Here is a 27940-nt window from a genome sequence, read left to right as displayed (position 1 = left end):
ATGAATCTGAGAATGATTGAGGAATGAAAATTTGAGGGGAACAACTGAACATGCAGGAAATATCAGAGAGAAAGAACAGAATTAATGGGTCTCAAAAAGAAAAGGACAACACACTCATAAATCGCTAAAGAAAATGGCCTGTTGATGGATGCTTTAATGCTATTTTCCTTTATTTGATGAAAACTGGGTTAGCTAAAATAACAGTTTTCTTTTAGTTTATTCAGCCTGATTCAGGCTCCTTACCGCGTGGTGGCGGTAAAGCACCAGATTGCTGTTTGTCAGCCGCCACCAAAAAGCAAGCAAGAAGAAGAACGGTTTTGATTTGGTGGTGTCACCGCACCTGGAGAAACGAGGTGAAAGTTAATGTTTAAATAGTCGTATTTGGAGAGATGCAGTTTGCATGCAGAGGTATTAAGATGATTTTGTAATTCTTTGTCGTCGAACATCTCCCTTTAAGAGGTGCACCGGTGTAAGTGGACATTTCTTTGTTTAAAATAAAAAGACAGTACCGCTAGCTTGCTCAGGGTGTTTATATTTTGTTTTCCAGAAGCTAAGACGATCGAAAAGCGCTTAAATCTTTCTGCCAGTCAAAGACAGCTCGGGTCGGGATGTGCACTGCAAGATGTTTTAACAGTCAGGCTGGGAGAAAAACAAATAACTTCAGAAACACATTCTCTACCACCCATTCCTCTGGTTTATCGATTGTGAATAATTATCTAGTCAATTAGCTTGCTCATCTTAGTTTGTGGTTCTACTTACCGCTGGCAGCTTGTTTGTTATCTGATCTTCTCCTTTATTTAGCAGTTTCATATATCTCTGCTGCGTGTTCTGAAATATTACGGCGGCCAGTCCATCTAAGTTAGTCTTAAAATTTTGAGAGACATGTAACCCAACTCAAATCTTGTTTTACTTATTTAAAGGTCTTGGAGTAGCTTCTTGTCGGTTTGTAGTAATTGTAGCACAGTTTGTAGTTTCACTCTGCTGTTTTGTTTCACAGGTGTGTTTGCGTTGACTTGTTAGCGACTGATAGAGATGGATCATCAAAGCAGGTAAAACGTTTTTGTTTTTTGTTTTTTTTACATTGAATGCTTATTTTATATTCTACTCTGAGAAGCTTTAGGCAGGTATGGATGCTATTTGCTTTGCAGGTTTCTGATAAAGGACTGCAGTAGCACTCATACATCTCGAACTTTTTCAATACTTGTGTATTAAACACAAACTGTGATGCTTATGTAAATTATACATAATTGTAAAGTGCATTCCTGAACATATTTTTTTTCTAAAGTCCTGTCAGTTCCCAGTTCCCACGCAGTTTTATACTTGGACTATTTGCTGAGTGGTCTACTTTAACAAATAAATGCTTGGTGTAAGCCATTTTACTGTAGCTCTACTTGTATGTTTAATGTCTAGCTGTTAAGGTAAATCTCTAACTCAGCCTCAAGTTTGTTCCAAACCTTAACAGGTTTTCTTAAAGGATTGCCAAGTGTTAAAAAGATAAAAAAGAGAACCCCTGTTGAGAACCCCCTTCTTGTAATTTAATCTTGTAAGTGTGATGCTTAGAAGGTGTTCTCTATTTACTAAGTGGATTACTTCAGAAGAGAATTGGCTTTACTCATTTTTGTTCAGTAGTTTCAGACAAAAGGAGAATGAGTTCTTTACATTCTAAATCAGGGGTCTCAAACTCCAGTCCTCGAAGGGCCGCTGTCCTACAGTTTTTAGATGTGCCACAGGTACAAAATACTGGAATGAAATGGCTTAATTACCTCCTCCTTGTGTAGATCAGTTCTTCTAGCCTTGCTAATGACCTAATTATTCTATTCAGCTGTGGTGCAGCAGAGGCACATCTAAAAGTTGCAGGACTGCGGCCCTCGAGGACTGGAGTTTGAGACCCCTGTTCTAGATATTTCAAATTTGGCTTTGTTGAAACTTTAGAAAACTTTGTCCTTTCCCCTAAACTTCAGCTATGGATGATGTTTCCAAGTGTTAAAAAGATAAAAGAGAACTTCTGTTGAGAACCCCCTTCTTGTAATTTAATCTTGTAAGTGTGATGCTTATGTAAATTGTAATTTAATCTTGTAAGATTAAATTACAAGAAGGTGTTCTCTATTTACTAAGTGGATTACTTCAGAAGAGAATTGGCTTTACTCATTTTTGTCCAGTAGTTTCAGACAAAAGGAGAATGAGTTCTTTACCTTCTAGATATTTCAAATTTGGTTTTGTTAAAACTTTAGAAAACTTTGTCCTTTCCCTTAACTTCAGCTATGGATGATGTTTCATCACATTATGTCCTAATAAAATATCTTGAAATTTGTAGTTGTATTGTGATAACATTTAAAACTTTTAAGTGGTATGAATACTTTTGAGAGGCACAGTATTGCCATTGGAAAAGTGCTTTAAAGAGAGCAGCTCTTTTGTTGAGTTCCTTATTTTCCCTTTTCTTCTACAGTTCGACTGATGACCCCAGGCCAGAAGACATAAAGAGCGATGTTCAACAAACGGATGCAAAAGGAGAGCTTCAAACGTCCGATCAAACTAAAGACCACATACCATCAGAGAACACACACGATGGCCTGGCTTGTCTAAATTCAGCAGACTGTGTGTCTGCAGGTTTAGGGGATGAATCGGGTACTTCAGAAAGCAGAAGTGACCAAACTCACAACAGCAATGGACAGAAATTGAGGCGAGCCAGTTCACCCGGTCTTCACCCAGTTAAAACATCCTGCGTTGCTGCACACCCGTCAAATGCAAAACTCACCCGTTGTCTTAGTAACAGTCCCACGAAAATTTCTGGCATACCCAATGATGTGGAAATGCTGAGTCCTGACAGTCCACTGTGCGACACTGTAGTCAACAGTCTATCAGATTGTTGTGATGGTCCGGTTGGCTGTGCGGAGGACTCTGCAAAGGATCCGGGTTTAAAATCTCAGCAGGTTGTGAAAGATTCCGACTCTGGAAGTTTGACTCAGGAAAAAGTCTGTCCTGTCACCACAAGCACCGAAGAAAAAGATGCGGAGATGGGGGAGTGCAGCGGCTCGTCTGATATGAGTCAGGACTTAATTGAGAGCCAGCCAGCTGCGATTAGTAAAAGGTACAACTTCTTTATATGGTGGTTGGTGTTTTAGAAAGAAAAGACTGTTCAGACAGTGGTATTTACTTAACTCCATTCTCACTGACCTGTGATTTTCAGTTTTCAGTGTAACTTGGACAAAGCATGGCTCGGGACTCCCATAGATGAGCTCAACAGAAGACCTCAATGCGCTCCACCTCTGTCTCACCTAAAAGCAACGCCGAATCATACTGTCACAGTTAGGGTGAGTTAACAACCACTTTTTTATTTAGTAGTAAAAAAAAAAAAAGAAGAATTTATTCTCACCAAGATATTCCAAGTGAGCATGACTCACTTGGAATATCTTCTGTTTTAATTAGTGGCAAGAAGCTGTGAAACGTTCTCTTTTAGATGTAGAGATACAGACAGCATGAGAGAGAAAATGAAGTAGACGGCACTGGGCTGAGCTGAGCCATTCTCTGAGATTCCCTCAGGGTGTCTTGTCAGTAAAGATTCTCTGCCTATCCTCTACTGCCTGTCCCACAGGAACTCTGGATGTTCTTGTAGATCAGGCTACAAGAAAGCCGTTCCATCAACATCCAGGCCAGCCAAACTAGACAACGGTGCATGTTATTGCATGAAAACTGACTACTGTGGTGTTAAACATCACACTTTATCATTTATCAACTGTAATAATTTCACAGACCATGATAATAAAGTTATTTCTGTTAGAAACTGAGTTATAATTAGTGACGATCCTGGCAATAATTATCTTCTCATAGAATTTAAGCAAAAATAACACTTTTCCATTTTGTGGAAAAGCATGATTGATTTATGCAGATTCCAGGTCTGGGTAAATATGTAAAAAGAAAATTAGAGCATTGCAATTGCAGATTGTGTTTATTATTGTCAAATGTTGTATCTGCTCATCCATCTGTTAATAAATCTTCTTACCTGTAGCTTCTGACTTTGTAGAAAGTTGGTGGCTTCTGTTCACTGTGAGCCTCAGCGTTTGCTAACTTCGCTCTGTGATTTTAGCTCTACCACTTTTTGGTTTTGCTGTTCTCTGTTGCTTCCACATTGGTTTAATACCACTAATGGTTCGCTGTGTTTTTTCTAGTAGTAGTAGAAGACTTTTTGGATACATTTCATACTATCACAGTAATTCCCTGAATAGCAACCTATTATCTCAGAAACAATCTGTATGACTCAATACTGGTTTTTAATGACGATGATGGTTAGTTTGGTTTATGTTATCTTTGGTCTTAAATGTTTTTCTTTTCTTTTTTTACAAGTCATGTCATTATTGAATCACTTATGTTTGTTTATTTGTTTGTGTTAATTGTTCGAGTTTGCTTCGGACAATAATTTTATTGTTCCATGTGGTTACATGGAACAAGATCATAAAGCAGAAGAGGTGCTAAAGATGGGATTTGTTGCCTTTCCTGTTACAGACAGATCTCCTCAGAGAGGGAGAAGTCCCCATCCCATACCCCTCCAAGTTCAGAGATGTGTGGGATGATTTGTCTGTTAAGATGCCCTGCTCTGAAAAAAATCTGTTTCCTTTGGAGACTGAGGTATATTAATTATAATTTCATGCTTTATGTTTACCATAGCCTCCCTTTAAATCACGTGATTGGTCTAAAAGATCTCACTGTTGTATGACAAGTATTATGTTTTTCTTTAATAATAACTATAAAGGATGGAAGTGGTTTCCAGAGTCGGTGGGAACTGATCCATACTGCCTTACACAGAGGATTCAAAAGTTGTCTGGATGTCAGGGTAAGAGTGCTTTAGACTTGTGTGTTTAGTCAGTCATAATTTCAGCTCATTGTTGTTAAACTAAGCAATTCAAATGTTGATTAATTCATTTCATCAACTTTCTTCTGTATGAATGTCTTTAAAAAATGTTTTGTTTTGTTGCTTATTTAAACAGTTTAAAAAAACTTCTTAACTGATGTTCAGAACCAAAGAGAAGAAATGCCATTGACTTTTTCTAAAAACATTAGAAAAAGCCTAATCTGTAGAGTTTCTTCTCTTAGGTTTTAGTTTAGCTCTTTTAAAACATTTTATGAATGTCTAAACATATACCACAAACAACCACATGGTGGCAGAGTCTGCAACTCTTATTCTTCAGGTTGCTATAAAACTTCTCACACACAGTGCTAGCCTGAGACATTTGAATTTTTGATCTAAGATCAATGACGGCCAACCTTAACTTGTCAATTTTCTGAAAATAAATAGCTTCCCTTCTCTTCCTCAGGATGCAATACTGAGGTACAACACGGCCCATGCAAAGAAGTGGGACTTCACTGCCTTGAACCTTTTTTGCACAGAGGTAAGCAGTTCTGAACATGATTGTTTTACAAAGTAAATAAGAAATATATAGTCAATGCAGTATGCCAATTATTTTTTCTTTCATATATGTGAAAGTTGCAAAACTTTGAGCTTTTGTTTTTATAAGTTATTTAAAATATTAATTAAAAACAGTAATGAACATGTCATTCTTTTTTTAGTAATCAGTTTTTAAGCCACTATGATGTTATCTTTAGTTTATTGTAGAAAAAGAAACAAGCTAATGGCATATTACAGTTTAGAGTTGCTTGTGAAGAAAGTCTGCTTTAATTCGTTTGACTGCACACATGCTGCTGCTCATCATCCCCATCAGGTGCCTGAGAGGCTCCTGGGAGCACCTTACAGTTAGCACAGACGAGTGCAGATCAAAGCATCAGCAGCTGTTGCATATAAACAAGAGCAATGGCTTATCTTAATTTTCTCTCTTTCCTTTTCTCACTTTCTATCCTCAGTTCACTCTAAGTATGCAAACAAATATTAATATTACTATCAAACAAAACCAAAGCATTTGTTTTGGTGGGAACTGTATTTTCTTTGAAATGCACTGATTTCTGAGATGTTTTGTGTTGAGCTATTTGCATTTTTAAGGAATATTCTTTGACACATATCAAGTGTAATTCTCCCTAAAGTTAAGAAGAAAGCAAGCTTTAGCATATACATTGATATCTAATCATCAACGTTTTTCTTTGTAAATATGCTGGTCAAGTTGTTGAAGTTAATTAAATATGACTGCTAAGACTGCTCTGTAATTTCACTAGAAAAAGGTACATTTATTTCTCTCATAATTAATTACTCAGACCATTTTCCTTTTCCCTCTTGTGGGAAATAATTTTTGGAAGAAGACTCATTGGGTCAATAGCAACCTAAGCCTCTTATGGCTTAATTCAATGTAATTAAAATGTCCCATTTAATCTGTAAAGACACTAAAGAGGGAGACAAGACACTTGCCTTCCTGTCCTCTATGATCAGCATGTCTTTCTGTCCGATCACTTTAAATGTGGACCTTTTATAGGACATTAATTTATTGTATTACCCTGCAGGAAACACTGTGGTGGCACAAAATCCTCGTTACTGTTTACACTTTGTTGTTTTAGCTTCAGTATTCCTCCATGTTTCAATGAAGAGTACTCAAGGTATGAAACATGATAGTTTTATCTCAAAACTTTCTAGAAACAGATCCTCAAAAGGCAATGTCTGTTGATGGCTTTTAAAAAAAATAATGACATAGTCAAATATATTATTTACTTGCATGAATGCTTGTGCTTTTTGTAAGTTATCTGTATTGTTGTAAAAGCAATTCTTTGTGATGTTGATAATGTACAAACTTGAATCCATATTTTACATACTTCCAGGCCCTGATTGGGTTTTGGAAATTGAATAAACTTTATTCCAACTTATAAATGCTGCGGGTTAGGTGTGTATTAAGTACATGTTCCCACCTGGCAACATTTAACAGCTTTTTTGTTCACTGTTAGTTTTCACCAAATCTCTATGAACGCAGCACATTTTTAATGATAAACTTCGGCAACCTTGTCGGAGATAAAGCAGATCCAGTTCTTCCAGTTTAGAGGCGTTTCACTTCAGAACAAATTCCAATCGCCGATTAGTCAGTTGCTGACAAACTCACTGGATTGATTGACAAGTGACTTCATGTCAATTGTGAGAAATGTCTATTTTTTAGGTCTTATACCAACATAATTTCTGAACATAATCTTATACCTACTGTTATGAAGAACAGACACATTTCTCACATCAGGGTTCTTAGGCACCTAATATAGAGTGAGTCTAGTTATTCAGTCTAGACCTGAATAACCTTGGACACAGAAGCAAGAGTGTGGCTACATATTTGTACTGAAGACTTATTTTCTATCCTGGAAAATATAATGTTGATCTATCTTTCCCTCCTTCCATTCTTCTTTTTATTGATCTATCTCTCTGTGCACAACATATGTTAAATATGTTGTCATTGTAATGTGCAATGTTCAATATGTAATGCACAAAAGTACAATACTAAAAATGTGGATATCTGTTAATTATATCTAATATCTACATATAATTAAGCTGTAATATATTTTTCTTTATTAATCAGTGATTGCAGGTTTGCTGTTGTTTTGAACAGTTTATCACCTTGCTATAAAGTCATTTATACCTTTGCCTATCTGTGAATCCACCTATCCATTCATATTGTTTGTAGTTTTTAAAAGTTGTTTTAAAATCCTTGAGTTGAAAATCTGAGCATTTGGTAATAAACGTGTGAAGGGAACCCTATTAGTTAATCTTACAACTAAATTTCAAGCAGATTATCGTGAATTTGAAATGAAACTGATGTTCCTCTCCTTACTCAGGATTGCCTGATTCAGAGCAACATTTTGTTCCTGGGGAGGGGGGTCTTTGTGTGGAGGCTCATTGCCCCTGAGTCAATGATTGACGTTCCTCTCAATGTGTAGCAGCCATAGGAGGGCGAAAAAAAAGGGTTATCCAAATTAGAGCTCGTCTGTAAATCGTCGTAGTGTTTCTCTCTCAGCCGAATGAAACTGTCACCGTGTCACTATCTGATGAATGTTTGTGAGGACAGAGCAGGGTAACAGTCCAAGAGTAAATATAACTGATGCAGCTCTTACCAATGAACCTCTGACAGTGAAACAAAAACCCAGCAGTTTGTGTTTTCTGTGCTGTTTGTTTGTGAAACCATTTTTACTTTAAACAAACCAATACTTGTGTATTTTTTTTTCCCTCACAAAATTACATTTACCTTTTAACCAGAAGATAAAATCACCATTAACCCGAAATCTCTAATTACTAGGACTTGTTGGAGATACTTTAAGACATTTAAATATGGAAATCGCATGGTTTGCCTAACCATATGGTACCATGCTGCTTTAGCTGATTAAATGCAGTTCTCTCCCCTTTCTGCCATCATCCTGCTGCATCACCACCTACCATCTATTAGTCCCACAGGAGCATTTTATGATGTCTGCCAGCTCATTACTTCTGACAGCGTTTAGTCAGACCTGCTCTGCAGCCATATAAATGCTCCTCGCTAAGTCAACCGCAGAAGCCTTCCTCTTGAAAATCAACCAGCCTGCCACTCTCCCCACAATTGGTCATTTGCATTTGCTCCAGAAGGTCCATTTAATCAGTGCTAGCTCCCCTGCTTACCTTGATAGAATAAGGCAAGTGATTGATGACGGTGACATTCGAAGCCAATACACTCATAAATGATTGTGTTGTAAATCTGGGTGTATGATGGAAAACCTGGATGTTTATTTTAGAGGGAATTGCCCATGGATGCTGAGGTAAGCTGCAGCTGAAGTATGGTGCCTCGGTCATGGCGGGCTCATTTTCTGATTGATAGTTTCCTCTGTAAATGCGTTCTGTGCTGCGAGTGGCTCAGCAGCATATATGTATATATATATATATATATATATATATATTTATTTTTTTTTTCTCCTTTTAAAACGTTGGGACTGTTTGATGTCCAAGAGGTCTAACATCAACGTTTTGGAAGACCACATGGACCAGAACAGTATGACTGGTCCTGTCGTTTCTTAAGTCCAGCAGAGAGAGTGGGGGGAAGTGAAATCCAGAAAATGAAATAAAAAAAAAAAAGTAAATTAATTATGCATGTGAAAATAAAGCAGAAGGGGAAAAAAATAGGAGAGCGATCTAAATAAATAAATTTGAAAGCAAATTTAAAATAAATACGTGTTTAAAAATGGTCTATCTTTGATATAATGCTATAAGGCAAAATCATTTTAGGCATTTAAAATCTGAAAAAGGAGGGGAAATTATAGCAAAGCAGGTTGGGGAAAAATGGTGTAAAGAAATCAAATGGTAAATTATTCCAACGTAAAGGGTAAATTAAATAAACGGGTATCTTAACACTAGCATGAAATAAAAATATCAATTTATGCAATACTTATGGAATTTTTTTTTTTACTAATTATTTGCTTTATTATTCTTGCAGGTTCATACTCATCTTATAAACCTTTGTTTGAGAAAACCTTTTATTAAAATTGGACTGTTAGTAAATGTAACGATTTCTAGGTAAATACTGGAGGTTCCTTGAATATATCAGACTGATAAAAATTGACGCCACTTCTATATTTTGGCTTTATTTCAGTATCTTGAGCATTGTGAGGTGCAACAGCTGTTTGAGGGCATTCTACCTAATATGGTCGAGCTCGCACTTAGTGCACCTCGCCTCTGCACAATGGTAAGCATTTTTCTCTCTTAATTCTTTATGGCATTGCAGACTGATTTTTTTTTTTTTTTCTTTAATACTCTTAATATACAAACATTATATTTTCTTATGTACTTATTTCACTCAGAATATTTTGTGTTGCATTATGTTTTTAAATTTGAAGGTCTTGTCTTAGATTAAATCATGTGCCTGAGTCAGGTTACCTATAGTAAGAGGTAAGAAAGAAAACAATTGAGTAACTTAGTTTTACAAACTTTAGGTACATATTTGTTAGATTAGCTAATCTAATATAATATTAGATTAGCTAATGTTGTCTCAAGAGAGATTTGTGCAAAAGATTATTTTTTATATTGGAAGGGGATCCAACAATTGCTTTTCATTTAATGATTGATCTATATTATCCATAAATGCATCCAGCTTAGATCATTTTAAGTGTTTTTTTTAAAGTCATAGTTTAACGAAATTGTTAACTTTAAATCCCTGCATCAAGCCTTTTTATGATTAAACGGATTAATACATGTCATATGTTTGTTGACCATTTGTCATTTTTTCATTGCTGAAATTAACATTCTGCACCAGGGATTCCTTTCATTGAGAAATACATTTAGTCTAACCGGGCCTAATACACTGACCATTAAAGTCCACAGACTTCTTTTAAATTCCTGGTACACACAGCTGGTCCTTCTTAGAGGTCCGTCTAAAGGTCATCTTCATTTGTCTTTGTTTTCAGACTCTGTCATCCATTATAGCAATACAGGAATTATTACAAGATTGGTATTTTTGTAATTGCATTATCTATTACAGAGTCTTCAGTTAATTCAATTAACTGAATTCAACTCCCACTCGGAAAGGAGAGGAAAAACCTCTCCTGTGGTTTTCCAAGCAAGTCAACTGTTCACCACTGTTAATAAGACAGTAAAGTTGGAAAGTATAAAGATTGTCTGTAGTATTGGGTTTAAAAAGGTAATGTTTATGGGTGTGTGATTAGAGGTGGTATCGATCTGCCTACTTGGCGGCCTTGGGAGGCTCTTTAGCCCTAATCAGTAAAGATTGATGGGCCCCATGTGTCTGACTGAACGAACCTGAGGGAGAGCAACAAAACCGGAACCTTAATTACTACCACCCATTTAACTAATGGAGCCCTCCTTATCTCCTGCTAAACTAATTTTCTGAACTCACCAGCCCTCCAACCTGCACTACTGCAGCCACAAAACCTTGTATCTATTTTCAGGATTCACTTTTGATTGGATGGTATTTAGTCTTCCAGTTTTTGTCTGGTTGCATTGACATCAGCCTCTAGTCTTATTATGCTTATAAATTGTGTGTTTGTGTTCTGTTTTTGTCTCCCTCCAGCCAATTCCTTTACTTAAGTCAGGTATGAACCATTCCCTGACTCTGTCTCAGGAGCAAATAGCCTGTCTTTTGGCCAACGCCTTCTTCTGCACATTCCCTCGACGCAACTCCCGCAAGTCGGAGTACTGCAACTATCCTGAGATCAACTTCTACAGGTAAACAAACACTGATGGAGACATGATTCTTCAAACACAGCACTCACAGTATTGTAAGCAGTAGTGGGAATCCCTAATTCAGACATATCACGAAAATAAATGCCTTGTTGAATTTTTTTTAAACAGGAGAGAGGAGGTATCGGTTTGTGTTGTCCGTTGCTAAGTGTAAACTGTCATTTTAATTAAAGGCTTTGACCATTATTAATGAAAGTGTGAGGAATATGTTGCCTAAAGGCGATGTTTTCATTGTATTCCTTCCATTCAAGATAACATTATTTCCATCAGGGGGAGCTACTGCCTTGAAAACAAGTCAAATAGAAATCATTGTGATTTTTACTCAGTTTGACTAATTCTATTTGTTGACCTCTGGATTCATTACTTTCCATTCAGAATGTCAACTTGCAGGTCAGTTTACTGATAGAAGATCAGTAAACTGATTGTTTTTTTTCTTTGGTCAAACTTAGTTTTGCTGTCCTTGACATAACTTCATCTATCACTAGAAATGATTTTAGGCTGTGGGCTGAGATCTATCTTTTTTCCCCCTGTTTCTGTTATGTGCTCTATGTGGGATGAAGATTGTAGTAGGTGTGTTTTATAAATTGGTGTTTTTTTTCTTCTTTCAATCAGTTCAACAGTAAATGGTCTATTGAAGACAAAAGAAAAACATGAGGGCTAACTGAAACACTTTGTCTTGACCGTTTTAAAGTACACACTTACCTGGTTTTCTCTGACTTTATATAATTTTGAGGTTTATCTGAATTTTAGATGCGAGTGTTGATGAATGTAAATCCTTCAAGCTAAATAATATCCATAACCCAGGCAGATACATATTTGAAATTATTTAGATTTTACCAAGACGAAAGAGATGATAGAAAAATCAGGACAAAAGCTCTAAGATTTATCTTATTTAGTAACTTTAATTGTTATAAATTTATTTATTTTATTTTAACGCGTTCAAAATTTTAAATGCAATTAATCTTTGTTTTTTTACAAATGTCATGAGTTGGAACCTTTTTATTACATTTCTGATATGTCCGTAAATCTGATGTACAATCAACATCCGCAAAACCTGCTGTGTACAAGTTGTGCTAAGAGGAGTTGGCCTATCACCGCAGCTATTCAAGCCTAAAATACCATATCAGTGCAAAATATGTTGTAGTAGCACAGATGTCCACAACGCTAATATCAGCATTCACGGTCCACATTTCTAAGGTGTTTTTTTTTTTTTTTTTTCAAGGTTTCATGGATGATCAGGGGTTCCTGAAACACTTGAAAGCTGGTTGGGTATAATAATACTTTGCACGAGAGAGCTACTTTTATTTTGAAGTAAAAAAGAAAGTAGTCCCTTGCTATTTACTGATTAATTGCTTTTTGTGGTTGTGATTTGTAAAACCTAAAAATGGGTATTCTTAGTTTTCTTTAAAGTTTCTCAAATTTTATCATTCATGAACTCTGTATTCTGCTTTGTCTTGTTCTTTGAAGTGAATCATTAAACTCTTTCTAAAAACTTAACAGGGTCTTTTTAGACATTTCTCAAAGTATAAAAATACCTTTCTTCTGTTACTTAAAATAAAAAATATTTTTTTTCCCTTTTTTCCCAGAAAACCAATCTCGTTGTTCATACGGCCCCTTAACGTTAGTGTTTAGTTTTAACACATCCATAACAACTGCAGAATTACAGTTGATGAGATTTTTTTTTACACTATATGGGTAAGGGCACAGAAAAATAGTGAGATTTTGCTACCTGCTTTGTCTCAGTTTGGTCAGTAAATGCCTCATTATAACAATACCTTTTCCAGATACTTCTTCAACTCAATTTTCTTGTTTTCTTGGAGCTCCTCCTTCTAGTTAGTGATAGTAAGGAGTAATGTAATAACACCCAGTTGTTGCCTGACAAACTGGAGTTGCTGTTTTTGATAAATCTTAAATGTTATCGAGATAAATTATGACTAATACAGCTAAACAATGATTATGTTATTTTACTATTACTTAATCTGAATAACCCTTAAGCTGCTGCCAACAAATGTGGGGCTGTTACACTTTAGAGGTGATCAGTGTTATGTTATTCTTTCAGTCCACATAATACCTTTCCAATGTTGTGCTTCTATCTGTACTTTGGTCCTATCTTTCCGTGTGCTATCTGCAAGAATGCTGTAATAATATAAACATTGATTCAATTACATAGCTGGCTTTTTAGGACCACTTGGACCTCTTATCAGCATTTCTGCCAGCAGCAAAAATGCAGGACAGAACAAGAGCGGGCGGGGGTTGGCTGTGGTCTTTCTGAGAAGATGAAATAAGACAACCACTGCAGTCTAAAATGGGCTCTGGATCGTTACCGACCCTCCCTTTCTCCTGGTAATTGAGGGAGTGTCCGTCACTTTGCTTATTGGCTACAGTAGCTCTTCGTCTTGGACAAGCAGAGCAGCAAGCAATCTGCTGATTGCTGTTTTGGCAGAACTGTCAAGGTTTGTCCTCTGCTAAGTGATGGATGTATTCGAGGGGGAACGCAGAAGGCAGCAGACTCTTTAACTTGTGTTTTCTGCTGTTTGAGAAGAAAGTGACAGGAACCATGTTTTACAGGCAGAAAAGTTCCATGCACTTCTTATTGTTTGAGTGAAAAAAAGTATATGATCAGTAAAGATAAAACTCACACAGCCTTTATGGGGGTTTCTATACAACAGAATAAGAATTACAATTAAGTAATTTGATTAAATTGGTATGAATGTTTATTTAAACATGTTAACTTAATTATATTTAGCAGACATTTGGGGGAAAAAATGTGGAGGCAGCCTTTTATCTTTGAAAATATATGCAAATGGCTTGTAGCTTCCCTTTAATTCATTGTTTGATTTTTTTTTAATAACACTTTAAACATCACTCTGAACCCATTTCTCATCCACTGTGTCTCTGTAGCTCATTTTCCCTGGTGCAAGACTTACTGTTATCGATCTAGGATGTTACAAGTCTTTTTCTTATACTTGGGGGAGAACTGAAGTTGTCCATTTATGCTTGAATTGTATTTAATAAATGTTTTTTTTTTTTTATCACTGAAGGGCTTTTAGTGCAATACGTATCTCATTTCATTGCATTCCTCTGTTTTAAATCTTAACTGAACTGAAAAGAAAACACTTAGAGAGGAAGATAAATGCTTAATTTGATTAACCAAAATGGAGGGTTTCCTAGTATGTAGTGATTTAAGTTTTCTGTCCACTACTCCTTACTTGTTCTTCCACCTTAGTTTTAACTTCCCAAAAACTAAAACACTGGCAGGCAGTATGACTGTATTAAGGAAGTTAGGCTGGACCAGACATTGTTTTGTTGGAAAGCTTGCATTATAGATGATGTGTACAGAGATTTGAAAATCTGAACTTCGAGGTTCAGATCGATATGCAGTGATGTTGGTCTCGTCTAATCTAAGCAGCAAATCATTTTCACATTTTTTTTACAGGGTTCTGTAAAATGTGAATTCCTCTTTTCTGTCGGAACATAAAAAAATTGTTTTCATTATTATGGATTTTTAATAAATTACTGAGTTAACATCATAATGTAGAAAAAGCTCTTTGTAAAGCTCTTTATTGAAGTCAAATGTCTGTTTATTTTTTTATTTCAGGTTGTTTGAAGGCTCTTCCCCTAGAAAAATTGAGAAGTTAAAAACTCTGCTGTGTTACTTCAGGAGAGTTACTGAAACACGTAAGATCCAAAAATTATTTAAGTTTCATCTAATTGTTCTTGTTATTGAGTCAATGAACCATTTTATGCTTTGTGTCTTTTTCAAGAACCTAATGGTCTTGTTACATTCACAAGACAAACTCTTACCAATCCACCAGACTGGGAAAGGTAAACACCACTTATATTATTAACCAAATCTATTATTCAAGACTGGTAAATTAGAATAATGTATAATTTTTCATCAAAATACACATGTAGCAGTCGGTAACCGAAAATGTTCTGTGAAGTTCTCAGACTCAGCTGACGCGCCTACATATCACTTGTAAGGGGACAATTGAGGATGATGGATATGGGATGCTTCAGGTAAGGATTCTTGTGCAGCTTTGCATTCAGTGCAAAGAATAATTTAACATGACTCAATAATTTCCTGTAGTCACTGATGACTTTCTTTTTCATATTTTTAAAGCAGAATTTAAGTTTCAGCTTTTATGTGCATACTATTTCTTTTTTAACACAACTTTGTGTTGTTCAGTTTGCAAACTTAGTCAAGTTGAGATTGTTGTTTGCAATTTTAACACGCTTTTGCTTGTGATATTCATACTTCCGGTCGGTCAAAGTCTACAGCAACTTCCCATAGGGACAATCTCATCCTGTTATCTTACCAGATGTTTGAAAATGCCAAAGGGAACAGCAAAAATCCCTCTGGTGGCAGCATGGAGAAATAATGTTAAAAAATTACAACTCTAATAAATAAAAAGAGTCAATAGAGGGAAACAGCCGTTGTGCAACAAAATGCTGTCATTAGAATTTGATCAACAGAAAATAATTGGAGTCCAAGTTTTCCAGATTAATGGCAAATTTTTGCTTTAACTTTGTGTTGGATTTTATACAATATAAGTAAATGTTTTGGAGGGGGAAAGATGGTCTTTATAGAGCAATTTGACAATTTTCGTCTTTGCATATTTTTAACCCATTTTCTGTCTTTATAACCATTTATATGGTTTTGAGCTTTTTGTTTCCTTTTCTGCACTGATATTGTTCAAGGTTACACATCTACCAATAATCAGCAGCCTTCTTGCTTCATAAAAGGAAGAAATAAAGTGGTAAAAATTATACTACATTTTTTAAGACCTATAATTAGGTATTTATTTCTCCCCACTGGATTTTATCCTCCTCTGTGTTCCTTTGCTGCTATTGCATTTATTTATTATTTTACTGCAGTTGACAGTATTTGTATACACATGAGCAGCTCAGAGAGGCAAGGGTGGAGGGGAGGACCCCTGGGTGGGAGGATAGAGGGAAGATGGCACATGGAGAAAATATAAATGACGAGAGTTAGGCATTGCACTGGGATGACCCACTGGGCCAAGAGTCCTGCAAGAGAATTGACGGCTACCTCAGCAGGCCGGACAGTGGCTGTGTGTTGTTTGGATGGGGCAGAGCAGGCTGTCATCCTGTCAGGGGGTGAGATTGAAGGGGGGAGGGGGCGAGGTCAGGAGCTGAACCAGAGATAAAGGTGAGGAGTTGGGTGACTGGTTGGAAAACATGCACATACAAACACACTTACTGTCACACAGATTGACGTAGCTGCGGGCCACTGAGCAGAACCCTCACTTCTGACAGCATGTATAAGTATCTGTTCTGTGATTGGACGGATTATTCTTTTATCTAAACCACCCAAACAAGGATGGTGATTTAAGGACGTGTAGCATCTGTAAAATATTCCCTACACCTGAAGTTTTTACAGATGATTACAAAGAGAGAATTTTTGGAGGGAAATTTTTATTATTTTTACATAGAATTGTTGATCTTAGATTTAGGCCTATGTATTAACAATGGTCTATATTATATGATCGGATAATGAAGCGATGTTTCAGAATAAAGATAAATATATTAAGATGACTGCATCATTTTACAACCTTCTCACGAGAAAAACTTTTCTAATTTTAGCAATTTACTTCTGTTCAGTTTAATCCCAATAAATTCATCAAAATTGTACATTTTCAGTAATTCAGTTCAACAAGTGAAGTATGTCCATGTACTCTACCATATGCATTTGATACTTGAATTACTGCAACAGTGCTGTGTAGCATGGACACGATCAGTTTGTGCAGAAATGTTGCAGACGTCCAGGCGGATTTATTCACTCCCTTCAAGTTGTCTGCGTTCTTGGATCTGTTGCCTCTCATCCTTCTCTTGACAATATCCCAGATACTCTGTAAGGTTTTGGATGGAGGCTTATTTATTATTTCTGAGGAACTGAATTTTGAGGACATAATCATAAAAATTACCAGAAATACACACTTTATGTATTCCACCATATCTACTCAATCTATTTCAGTTGTTGAATTTAATTGGTGAAATAAATAAAATGGTATCCACTTGGCTTTTTCTGAGATCATAAGATGTTTTACTCATTTACCTTTGACTAGCTGGAAATGACAAGGGATGGTCAGATGTTGTCCTTTAGAGATAAAATGTAATACTTAGTCTCAACACAGCTTTACTGTTCAGATTTTCCACAGTTGCTCAGCTGTACCTTATGTATTTCATTGGTATTTATTGTATCTATTACAATTTCATGTGCATTGTTTTTGTTTTGATTTTCTAATTTGATTGTCACCAAGGAGGAAATGGTCATCCTTAGACATTTGTTTGTATTAAACCTCCTCTGTGGGTGACGGCTAATGGGAAAATAATAGTTGTTTGTTCAAGTAATGAGAGTGACAATAGCAGTTCCTGTCATCAGCATTGCATAAACAACCCAAAGTGCAATATATATATGTTTTATTATTTTATAGTATTGCATGCAACTGTATAAGTTGGACTCAATTAGGGTGTGCTAGCAAGTAAACTTGGTTTAAGTTTAAAATGGGGACATAATTTTCATTTATTTGCAGCCAAATTAAAATCTACCATTTCTAGACCCATTACTGAATGAGGTAGCACCTTTGTTTATTATGTCGATGCAAATAAGGCAGTTTCCTGGGGAAGAATTGGTAAATACTTATCAGTATGTGCTATTGTGTTTGAATAGTGCTGAAAACACAGAACTACTGTTGGTTACGAAAGAACATAAATAAAAATCAATACATCTTTTTAAATATAATTTAATGTTACTGTGTGAAGTTTAGTGATAGAAAAAACATACCTCTATACGCAAGCTGTATCGGAAAGGAGCCTTAAAAACAAAAAAGACTGGGAATAAGTTATAATTAGTTTTTTATTGTTGCTTTTGTTGTTTATAATAATTATGACAAAATATATTAAAATGTTAAGTTCATATCCTTAATATTGCAATAAAATAAGCTAATGAGCTGATACACAATATTGGGTTCAGGAGAATGTGACAAGATTTCAATCTTTTTGAAATGGTTGATTATTTAGTGTTGAAACCTAAAAATAAAGGAGGATGTGCTTTCCTTTTTCAGTCTTTGCCCCTTACCTGTATCTCTCCATTCCTCCCCCCTCATTAGGTTGACTTTGCAAACAGGTATGTAGGAGGTGGAGTCACAGGAAATGGACTGGTCCAGGAGGAGATCCGGTTCATCATCAACCCAGAGCTCATTGTTTCTCGTCTCTTTACTGAAGCTCTGGAACTCAATGAATGCCTCATTATAACAGGTGCGTGGTTACTCATAGTCTTTTAAAAAATAAAAAAATAAATAATCATAAGAATTCAGACTTTAATTGGTTTGACATGAATTACTTTAAAACAACTCTGTCTAAAGTCATAATTACACTTCTTTGTAGTTTTGAGGTATCAGTCTTTATTTATTGTGTCAATGCAATGCAAATTGCATTGACACAATATTTATCGCAAAGTCATGTGTCTTGACTTTACGCTTTTGTTGTGCTGAAACTGGAAAATAAGTTTTAATTTTAAACCAGGTCATTTAAACCATGTCAAAACTTCACTTGAAGTCATGTTGCATAAACCAATGTGTTTTCCAAAGCCACATTTTTAGCTTGAGCAATGCATCTGTCTGCTAAATACTGAAAATTGTGCTTTTCTATATCTTACACTTTGATTAATAATTAGTCATTTGTCTCAAATGAGCATCTCAGTATTGCTTAATTTGAAATCTAACTTGACACATAATCAATGGAGCTGAATAGTATTGACTCTTATTAATCCAGTGGGATTTCTATGTAGCTTTGGAAGCAGAAAGTGACCGAACCCAAACCATACACAGGACTTTAGATGGGGATGTGTTCACTTGTCTACTTGTCACATTTATCTTCTGCCTAATTAACAAAATGGTTAGTTTACTCATGATAAAATCCAATTTATTTTTACATTAGGGATATTTATTAGGAACATATTTAATCAATTTATCACAGAAGTACTTTTGTTTCCACAAGAGGTGGCATGGTGCTCACATTACATCAGATAGTATAACTCACAGATTCTGTTATCTTTGACTTTAGGTAATCCATCCATCCATTTTATAACACCCTTGTCTCTAGAGGGGTTGGGAGGGGTGCTGGTGCCTATCTCCAGCGAACGTTATTGGCAAGAGGTGGGGTACACCCTGGACAGGTCGCCAGTCTGTTGCAGGGCAACACAGAGACAGACATGACAAACAACCATGCACACACACACACTCGCACCTAAGGAGAATTTAGAGAGACCAATTAACCTGACAGTTATGTTTTTGGACTATGGGAGGAAGCCGGAGTACCCGGAGAGAACCTCGCATGCACAGGGAGAACATGCAAACTCCATGCAGAAAGACCCCGGGTCGGGAATCGAACCCTTCTTGCTGCAAGGCAACAGTGCTACCAACTGAGCCACTGTTTAGCTCATTTAATGTTTAAATGAGCTAAATAGTAAATGTTTAGCTCATTTAATGTAAATAAATAACAAATAGAGAAAAAGCAAGCATCTCCATCACTGCTTCCCTTTTGTATTGGCTGGGTGTAAACTTTAAAATGGATCTGAGATTTAAGCTCCTGCACCACTTTGGTCATTCCCCTTAAGCAAAAAACCATTGAGGCGCCATCTTGTTTTTTCTGAAACTCTCCTTAGCGACCTTCATTGATAAGTCCCCTTCTTCCCTCCCATTACTCCCTTCCCTCCCCCCTTTCCTTCTGCACTTAACATGATTACATTTAGACAGAAAGGAATTTATTGCCCAACTCAGGTCATCGCAACCACTAATGGAATGGACCCATTACGCCATATATTCATTAAAAACCTCCAGATTATTCTATGCACGTATGCAGCGTTTCCTTTTAAACTCTTGTCTCTAATTTTAGTCTTTATGTCTGTCCCTAGAGCTCCTTAACAGAGCTCCTTAAGAGCATTTAGAAGTTTACCTTGAGATAACTTGAAAGATGGAATACAAATGCTGACGTGAGTGAGTTTGTAGACGGGAAGGTAGAGATTCCTTGATGTAATCTTGTGATGGAAGTTTGTCTGGCAGGATGCCGTCACGGACATTCAACAAAATAAATTTGATTAAGGTGAAGAAGGAGGTGGTCAGTTCCTTTGATGGATGAAGCGATATGGGTGGCCTATTCTGTGTATATGCAATGCCACGACCACTATGTTTCTCTTTTCTTCATAAAGTAAAGGAATTATATTTCAGATAAATAACTGTCATGCCTTGGCATGAGATGGGTTTCAGTTTGGGAAGAATCAGGAAAACAATGTGCATCCTGATGATGTTTAAGCATCCATTAATTTAAAATGGATTTGAAACGACACCAGAAATAAGATAATAGTACTGCTAAAAGGTTCTTCCTATGGGCCAATAGCTTAACTTTTTCATTTTACCTGTTTTTCATATGTGTGTGTGTTTTTTTATATTAATACAAGATCCACCAACAGCTTCCTGGAAGCATAAGTGATCACTCTAAAGTTGAAGTTCCTTCTGAACGAGAGTCTAAGTTAGCACTGCATAACTGTGCATTTTGATTCCTATAAACATTTTAAACTGTAAAATAAAGTTTTCTATATAATATCATATATAAAATAACAGGAGCTAGATCAAGAAGAACATGATGTGTAAAGTTTGCAATGCAGTACTTTTTTTACTTTTCTACTCAGTGATATCTCTGCTTTAAGACAAACGCATGCTTCAGTGTCTTCCTAAAGGACGCTGATATACCAACTGGGAAATCCAGGGAATGATGCAACCTTCCGATTGAGAGTCAGCTTCCTGTCTTGAATCACATCAGTAGCTTTAACAGTTCCACCAGGATTTTAGAGCCAGAAACCGTAAGGTTGTCGTGGTAGATTTATGTAGAAAATAAAAGTTAAAATCTTGCTGACATGTATGTGTGTCATACTTGATGAATCTAGTTTGACAGAAGGTTTCCTTATTCCGGAGTATCTCTTCCTATGTTGGCTAACGGCTTTTAATTTTAAACCTCCAAAGAAGATTACTTATTAAATCAATGGGGGTTTATTTATGACAATCCAATAGAAGCTGATACTTTGTACTCACACAGGGAGCGTAGAAAGCACTAAATCTGATTTAGGAAATAAGGCACTAAAACAGATTTAGGCCCACTGTGTGCTCCCACTGTCGAGCACCGAATAACAGATTTTAGTTCCTTGGCTTTGCTTTTGTTTCCCTGCAGGAACTGAACGATACAGTAAATATTCTGGTTATGCCGAGAGCTACAAGTGGCAGAAAAGCTACAAAGACGAGACCCCAAGGTATTTTCTACCTTTGTTTAAAACAAGTCATAATTTTAGTTGTTTAACAATTCAAAGAAGGTGGGTTGTAATCACTTAGAATGTAAAGGAAGGAAGACGGATAATGGCCACTTGTCTTCTGCATTGCTGTGTTTCCAGGGATGACTGGCAGAGAAGGTGTACAGAGATTGTGGCCATTGATGCTGTTAAATACAGACACTTCCTGGAACAGTTTCTTCCTGAGAAGATTACCAGGGAACTGAACAAGGTGAGGAAAAAAGATTTCTGGATTTCCTCAAAAGAAAAATATTCTATTCATGTGGACTTTGAAAATCTCTTTACATGTTTCATTTCCACATTATATTTGTTTTTTGTAGGTTTATCATATTTTTAAATAAATATACTGTAGAAAGTGTTGCTTCCTTCTAATCCCTGTGCATATTTTCTAGGCATATTGCGGATTTTATCGAAGCAACATTAACATCAAGCACCTCCCTGCTGTAGCCACTGGCAACTGGGGCTGTGGAGCCTTTGGTGGAGACACACGCCTAAAAGGTATTGTTAGTTGAACTGCTCATATGTGTGTTAAAGAGCTGGTTTTCATTTGGTAGTTAAAACTATTTGCTCATTTAAAAAATATATATTATATTAATAAGAGTGATTGATGAGCACAACAGACAAGCATCTGTAATGCTTGTCACAGCCATCAAGGCTCCTGCTGAAGGAATCCCACTGCTGTGCAGCCTGTATAGTAAGACACAGGAACAGATTCATGTCTGATAGTCACTTAGCAGCTTTCCCAAGGTGTCACCCTCCCATTACTTGCTTTCTGTTTTTGATCTGCCCAAAAAACACTGATGGTTCCCATTAAAATTGTGATTGATTATTGGAAAGAAACAATGTAAGTTAAAGCGGTTATTTCTGTGAAGGCATACCGAAGGTTGTTGTTCATAAGTAGGAAGTGCACACTGGCCATCCAACCGGCCAGTTGGTTTTTCAGACCTTTTTTTTTTACTTTATTCACCGATCAGAGATTTTGTGGGTGATTTTCTGACCTATGGATTTTTTTTCAAGTTCTGAACATGTGTGAAAGCAATTTTCCAAATGCATCAAAAATGTGTCCTTTTTTTAATTACAATTTTGTGATTTTTACTTATTTTTAGCATGCCACATTACAGAAAACAACTCTGTTAGGAGTTTAAATTACTTTCTTTCAGCTGTTGATCCGCAACAGTTGAAACTGAACTGTTTTAGTGCTTTTAGACATTTCTGCATTCACTGATCGTCCATCATCATTCATAACCTTTTATTTTTTGACAGCAAGTCAAATAACTTTGGTGTGACTTAGCCAGAATCCAGACTTTAATCCAATGAACAATATATGGAGCTGTAAGGTTTGGGTGACGGCAAGGAAGTCTTCAACCTCAACTACTTGGTGCTCATTTTAAAAGATCAATTATGTGTCCTAAGTGTCTTACTCCTTCACTAACAAGTTTCATTCTGAAGGTTGTCACTGCAACCTGGTAGAGCTTAGGTTGATCCATTCACTGATGGGAGGAAAAAGACTGGATTTTAGTTTCCAACCATAAACTGTTTAGTCCTGGTCACAAGTGGATTACATGTTGTTCTCTAGTTGGATGGTGTTTCAACTAAAATGGTTTTGCTGTGTTTTATGTTTTTTTATATGCATATATTTAAAGCTGGAGATGTCAGTTTTCAGTTACAGCATGCTATCAATAGATCCACTGATCTTTAACTATTTCCCAAGGACTTAATCCATCCAAATATTAGCATTTGAATTTTCTGCCTCTAAACCCCAACCAACATTAAGAATAAAGGATATTTCAATCTAGAGCTGGTATATTTAGAACATAATTGCTGTATTTGCAATTAAACATAAAAAATTACTTACTTGATATATGTTAGCTACATAACACTAAGCCGTCATTTTGTTGTAGAGATTTGAAACCTTTTAGTAGATGATTTGTTGGTCTTGTGAGATAATAAATCAGAAAACTATAGCAGCTGTTTTAAATATTTAAAAGCCTTAAAACCTCATTTACAAAGACCTGAAGATTGAGTGCTGTTGATGAGGCTATTCTACTAGCAAAGTATTATTTACTGTTCCCATATAAATTGCTCCTGTCACTCATTTTCTCTACTGCCCGAAGCCACACCTTTCTTGGTGTTTGACCAACTACTCGCGCCGATAGAAATTTCAGTGGTCAAATGTTTAATCCTGAAATTATTAATGCCTATCCAGGTGAGTGTTGCTGGTTTAAGGTTTCCCTTTAACATGCTACTTCTTTACCTTTCAGCTCTGATCCAGCTGATGGCAACTGCCGAGGCCGGGAGAGATGTTGCATACTTCACATTTGGAGATGCTCAGCTTATGAGAGACGTTTATGAAATGCACACGTTCCTCACTGAAAGAAGAGTTACAATTGGTAAGACACAGACGTGCATCCTAATAAATGAAACTTAATGATTAGTTGAGTTAGGCTATTACTGTTCGCTGAATAGGTGCACCTTTAAATGGCCAGTTTTCACCACATCTAAAATCAATTTTAGAAGACCAGTTCTCATTTCAGCATTTGTTAATTATTTTAACATTATGTTATAGTTTTTGGTAGTCTTCAATATTTAGTTGACAAATATCTGTCCACATTTTTTTCTGGTAGCAAACTGGAGTTGTCTTTAAGGTTCCTAAACAATCTGGAACTGTCAGGACTAAGCTTTTATCATCCTCCATATCTGGATTATCACAATAAATTAAATCAAAGTATGGAGAAAATAATGAGTGTCTCAACTTTATTATTTTTTTTTATTCTATTGTCTTTGACAAAAAGTTAAAATTTCTGAACAAGTACTTCTTTTGTTATTTATATTTAATTAGCACTTCTTATCTTTAAAAGGCCACATCTTGAGCATCTTTTTGATTGGTTTGGTTTTATACAACCTAATAAAATCTATTTACATATTTTCTTTTTTTCCTCTAATATTTTTTTTCTCAATCCTGAATGCCTGTGAATTTTACTTTAATTTTCAGAAATTTTTGAAACGTTAAATTAGAAAAGTGTGGTATTTTGACATGTGAAATGTTTTGGAACCCACACTATACAACAGCCACTGTTAGCAATCGACTGAGAGATTTTCCATTCCACACAATCGTCTATATGCATATAACAGAACACACAAGTTTAGTCTTAGACTGTAGCTATTGTCACAGCTCATCCATTCAGGCTGGACAAAGAGTGGATTACTGCCTGAACTAACCCCAGCATCGGCTCTCTACTCCCCGCTTTTCTTCTTTCTTTTTTTTTTTTTTTTTTGCTGACATTTATTGAAGCCTTTCAGAGAAATTCCCCTCCAGCCATCCATTTCCTAAAGTGGAGCTGTGTGCAGAAAAAACAGCTCATTCTATACGTGTGTCTGTGTGAGATTTATAAATGATCCAAAACACAATTTCATTTTTTTTCCTGCTAGTTACAGTCTCTCTTGTTCTTTGCCTCTCAACCTGCTAGTGCTTTTTGTCACTGCACTTCTTCTTCTTTTCCCCATCGCAGGACAGCTGTACAGCCTCTTCATCCAGTACTTCAACGAAGAGTGCAAGAACTGTCGCACAACACGCCCCCACGTCACTCTCTACAGTTTCATCTTTGAAAAAGTCTCCGCTTCTGCAGCGTCCAACCCTAAGCAGGATTCTAGGATGTCACATGTGACACCAGAACCTCAATAACAAGCCAAGAACTGTAACTTAAACTTTGTCTTGTGCTAAGAATCACCTTTTCACACACACGCTCACACACCCAGACTCCCTTTAGGTTTGTGGTTCTCACACAAGCTACCAAAGCAGGGTTTTGTCTATTTGCTGGTGGTATTATCGGAACCTCGTATTGTGACACCAAGTCTGGTGAAAGGTTTATGAAACTAATAGCAATAGTGAATTCTTGTTGCTCTTTGAGGCCTTTTTTTTCTTAAGTGTGATCACATTTTTTTTTCTTTAATTACCAATTACAATATCCATCATATGCATGATTGTGGTAAAGCTTCACTGTTGAAATGCGGAAATTGCTGTAGTAATTTCCTCGGTTTTTTCTTGCATTTCATTGTTTTTATTTTTGAACAGTTTGTCTCCTCTGTTTTCTTGAATGCAGAGAGAATGAGATGCTGTACTGTAGTCTATGCATGGGAAACATTTATTTATCACATATTCTCCTGATGTCTGCTGCTCTTTTATATAATCTATGGCTGTAAGACCCCACATGTCTGTAAGGCTTGTTTCAAAGCGTCCAAACAATAATCACTACCGCTAGAATCATCTCAGATGGAATATACAGGAAATGAATGGTCACTGTCATCGTTGACCTTTATTGCTGAATAACTTTATAGTTATTAAATATAATCAGTGCTAAGCATAGTATTATCACTGTATTTACTTATAGATTGTGAACAGATAATGAAACGCACGAAAGTCATTATTTTTATCAAAGTTTTTACTCAATTTTTGGTTTGATGTGGGTATGGTATTTTATTATTTACTGTATTTTCTTACAGTTTGTTTGACTGGGTGATTGGCTTAGACAAAAAATTGGGATGTAAATGTGCTGTTTTAGGTTGTAATATTTTTATCATTTCTTAATTAAAACATCCCAATAAAGGAGTGTTTCTTTGTTGAGATTTATACAGTTTGTAAGCTACAACAAATAATCAACATTTTAAAAATTAGCTGTGTTTAAGATGTAATTTTCCTCTTCGGAATAATTTTACAAACGCAAGGCAGTGGTAAAGTATTTATAGCCTATGAACATTTTAGTGTATTGCCATGTTAAACCACAAATTGAATTGTGTTTTTGGGAATACTTTTACAAAGTTTTGGGTATAGGTGGACAGATACTGTATATTTATCTCTACGTATAAGTGGGCATTTTTGTAGATTCCATGGCAAATTATGTTTATTTGGAAAAAAAATCTCTACTTTCTTTTTTCATTGAACAAATTAAACCAAAACTGTCTAAATAGTCAAATAAAACTAATATTACTAGAATCTTTACCCCAATTTCTGCAGCCTCAAAATTATTAAATGCCCTAAAGAAAAATTTTAATTAAAGCTCGCTTTTGCAAATCAGGTGTAATCTCAGGCACACCTGATGGAGGTTTTCATTAGTTACATCATATGTGCTTGAGACAAACATTTAAAAAATAATGACCTTTTGATGTTTCTTAGAAATAACTTGGTTAAAATGGCCAAATCAGTTCAGGAAAAGTTTGTTGCCTTTCACCAACAAGTAGAAAGATTTAAAAAGAGTCAAATAAATAAATGAATCATTGGGGATGTTACCACTTTTTTTTTTCCCAGATAGGACGTACAGTATACCTACTGTTCTCAGAAAAAGAACTCATTCAGCTTTAGCGCGGTTTTATTAGAAGAATAAGGGTTTCTACATAACCTCATGACGCAGACCTTCATAAATGGTGTGTAGGCTTGGCTGAGGTAACTGGATTACACATTATCTGTGTCTCCTTGACTCTTTGTACTGTGCTCTGCATTGACCAAATGAGCTGTGGTCTCATGTACTAAATCAATTTGGCTGGGCAGATTCAGCAATTGGGGGCTACTGTAACCCTTGTTTACCTGCACCAGATATTTTTGATAAGCCAGCTACGGTGATTAAAAAGATTCAGACACCAAATTGGGATTGAATGTGCCAGGCCATTTTAATAAATGAGTCGTCATAATTTATAGAGTTGCAGTTTTAAACCTTTTCTTAAAAAATGTTTATTCCCATAATTAGACTTTTAGAAAAAGTTGTCTTTTTGCAATACTCAAAAAGTTAAATAGGTGGCTTAGTTCGCTCCTGTATAGTGATCATTCTGAACGGAATCCTATTTAACGACATGCCTGTAATGTTTCCCTGAGGCACCTCTCTTTTTGTCATCAAACATTGTTAATAAAATGCCACAAACCAGCCAGTCTTCACTCCATCTCTGTCAGGCAACAAAATCACTACAACAAAGTGGCATTTCAATTCATAATTGCCTGACCCTGCATTGTGCAGGTCAGCTGCAGAATAAATGCAAATAAAAAGATGTAAAGAGAAAACCTTCTTGGTGCGTCCAGTACTCAGAAAAACATGCAAACGGGTTGATGAGTAAGTATTTCTTTAACGTTAAAAGGTTTACGCAGCATTTGATTTTGGAACAGAAAAAAAAACCTTGCTCTTATTAGATATGTCTGCAGCATTCTGCAAGTGCTGCTGCCTTTTTTTTTTACCCATCTCAATGATGTTATTGTCAAGATTAATGGTATTATTCTCTTCGTGCCAACGAGTATGAATGATGAAAGTAGATGAGGAGGGGAGTAGAGTTGGAGTGGGGGGAGAAAAGCTGCTGGAGGGAAAGAAGGGAAGGCCAATTATCTTATTGTTTAACCCACTCTAGGTAGAGGCCCATCAATCTGGAAACACTTGCTCAAATGACTCTTGTTCAGCCTCTATAAAAGTTTA

At 36.1% G+C, this 27940-nt stretch overlaps 1 protein-coding gene across 2 annotated transcripts; it reads left to right on the top strand.

Annotated features, from left to right (window-relative positions):
- Positions 1-244: 244 nt before the first annotated feature.
- On the top strand, positions 245-27400 carry parga (poly (ADP-ribose) glycohydrolase a). Of its 2 annotated transcripts, none has more exons than XM_028006478.1 (18): positions 245-353; positions 998-1049; positions 2447-3088; positions 3188-3311; positions 4501-4623; positions 4748-4828; positions 5310-5384; positions 9525-9617; positions 10959-11113; positions 14727-14806; positions 14893-14953; positions 15073-15148; positions 18262-18409; positions 21377-21455; positions 21594-21702; positions 21884-21989; positions 23753-23881; positions 25001-27400. In XM_028006478.1, exons 2-18 carry the CDS (start codon positions 1033-1035, stop codon positions 25171-25173), a joined length of 2271 nt encoding a protein of 756 aa, XP_027862279.1. In that variant the 5' UTR covers positions 245-353; positions 998-1032; the 3' UTR covers positions 25174-27400. The 2 variants fall into 2 exon arrangements, with proteins under 2 accessions (XP_027862279.1, XP_027862278.1); XM_028006477.1 differs by having other exon boundaries at positions 293-469.
- Positions 27401-27940: the final 540 nt, after the last annotated feature.

The sequence above is a fragment of the Xiphophorus couchianus genome, chromosome 22 (genome assembly GCF_001444195.1).
Source record: "Xiphophorus couchianus chromosome 22, X_couchianus-1.0, whole genome shotgun sequence".
Taxonomy (NCBI): Eukaryota; Metazoa; Chordata; class Actinopteri; order Cyprinodontiformes; family Poeciliidae; genus Xiphophorus; species Xiphophorus couchianus.
The sequence above is the reverse complement of the archived record's forward strand: the minus strand, read 5'-3'. Positions and strand labels throughout refer to the sequence as shown.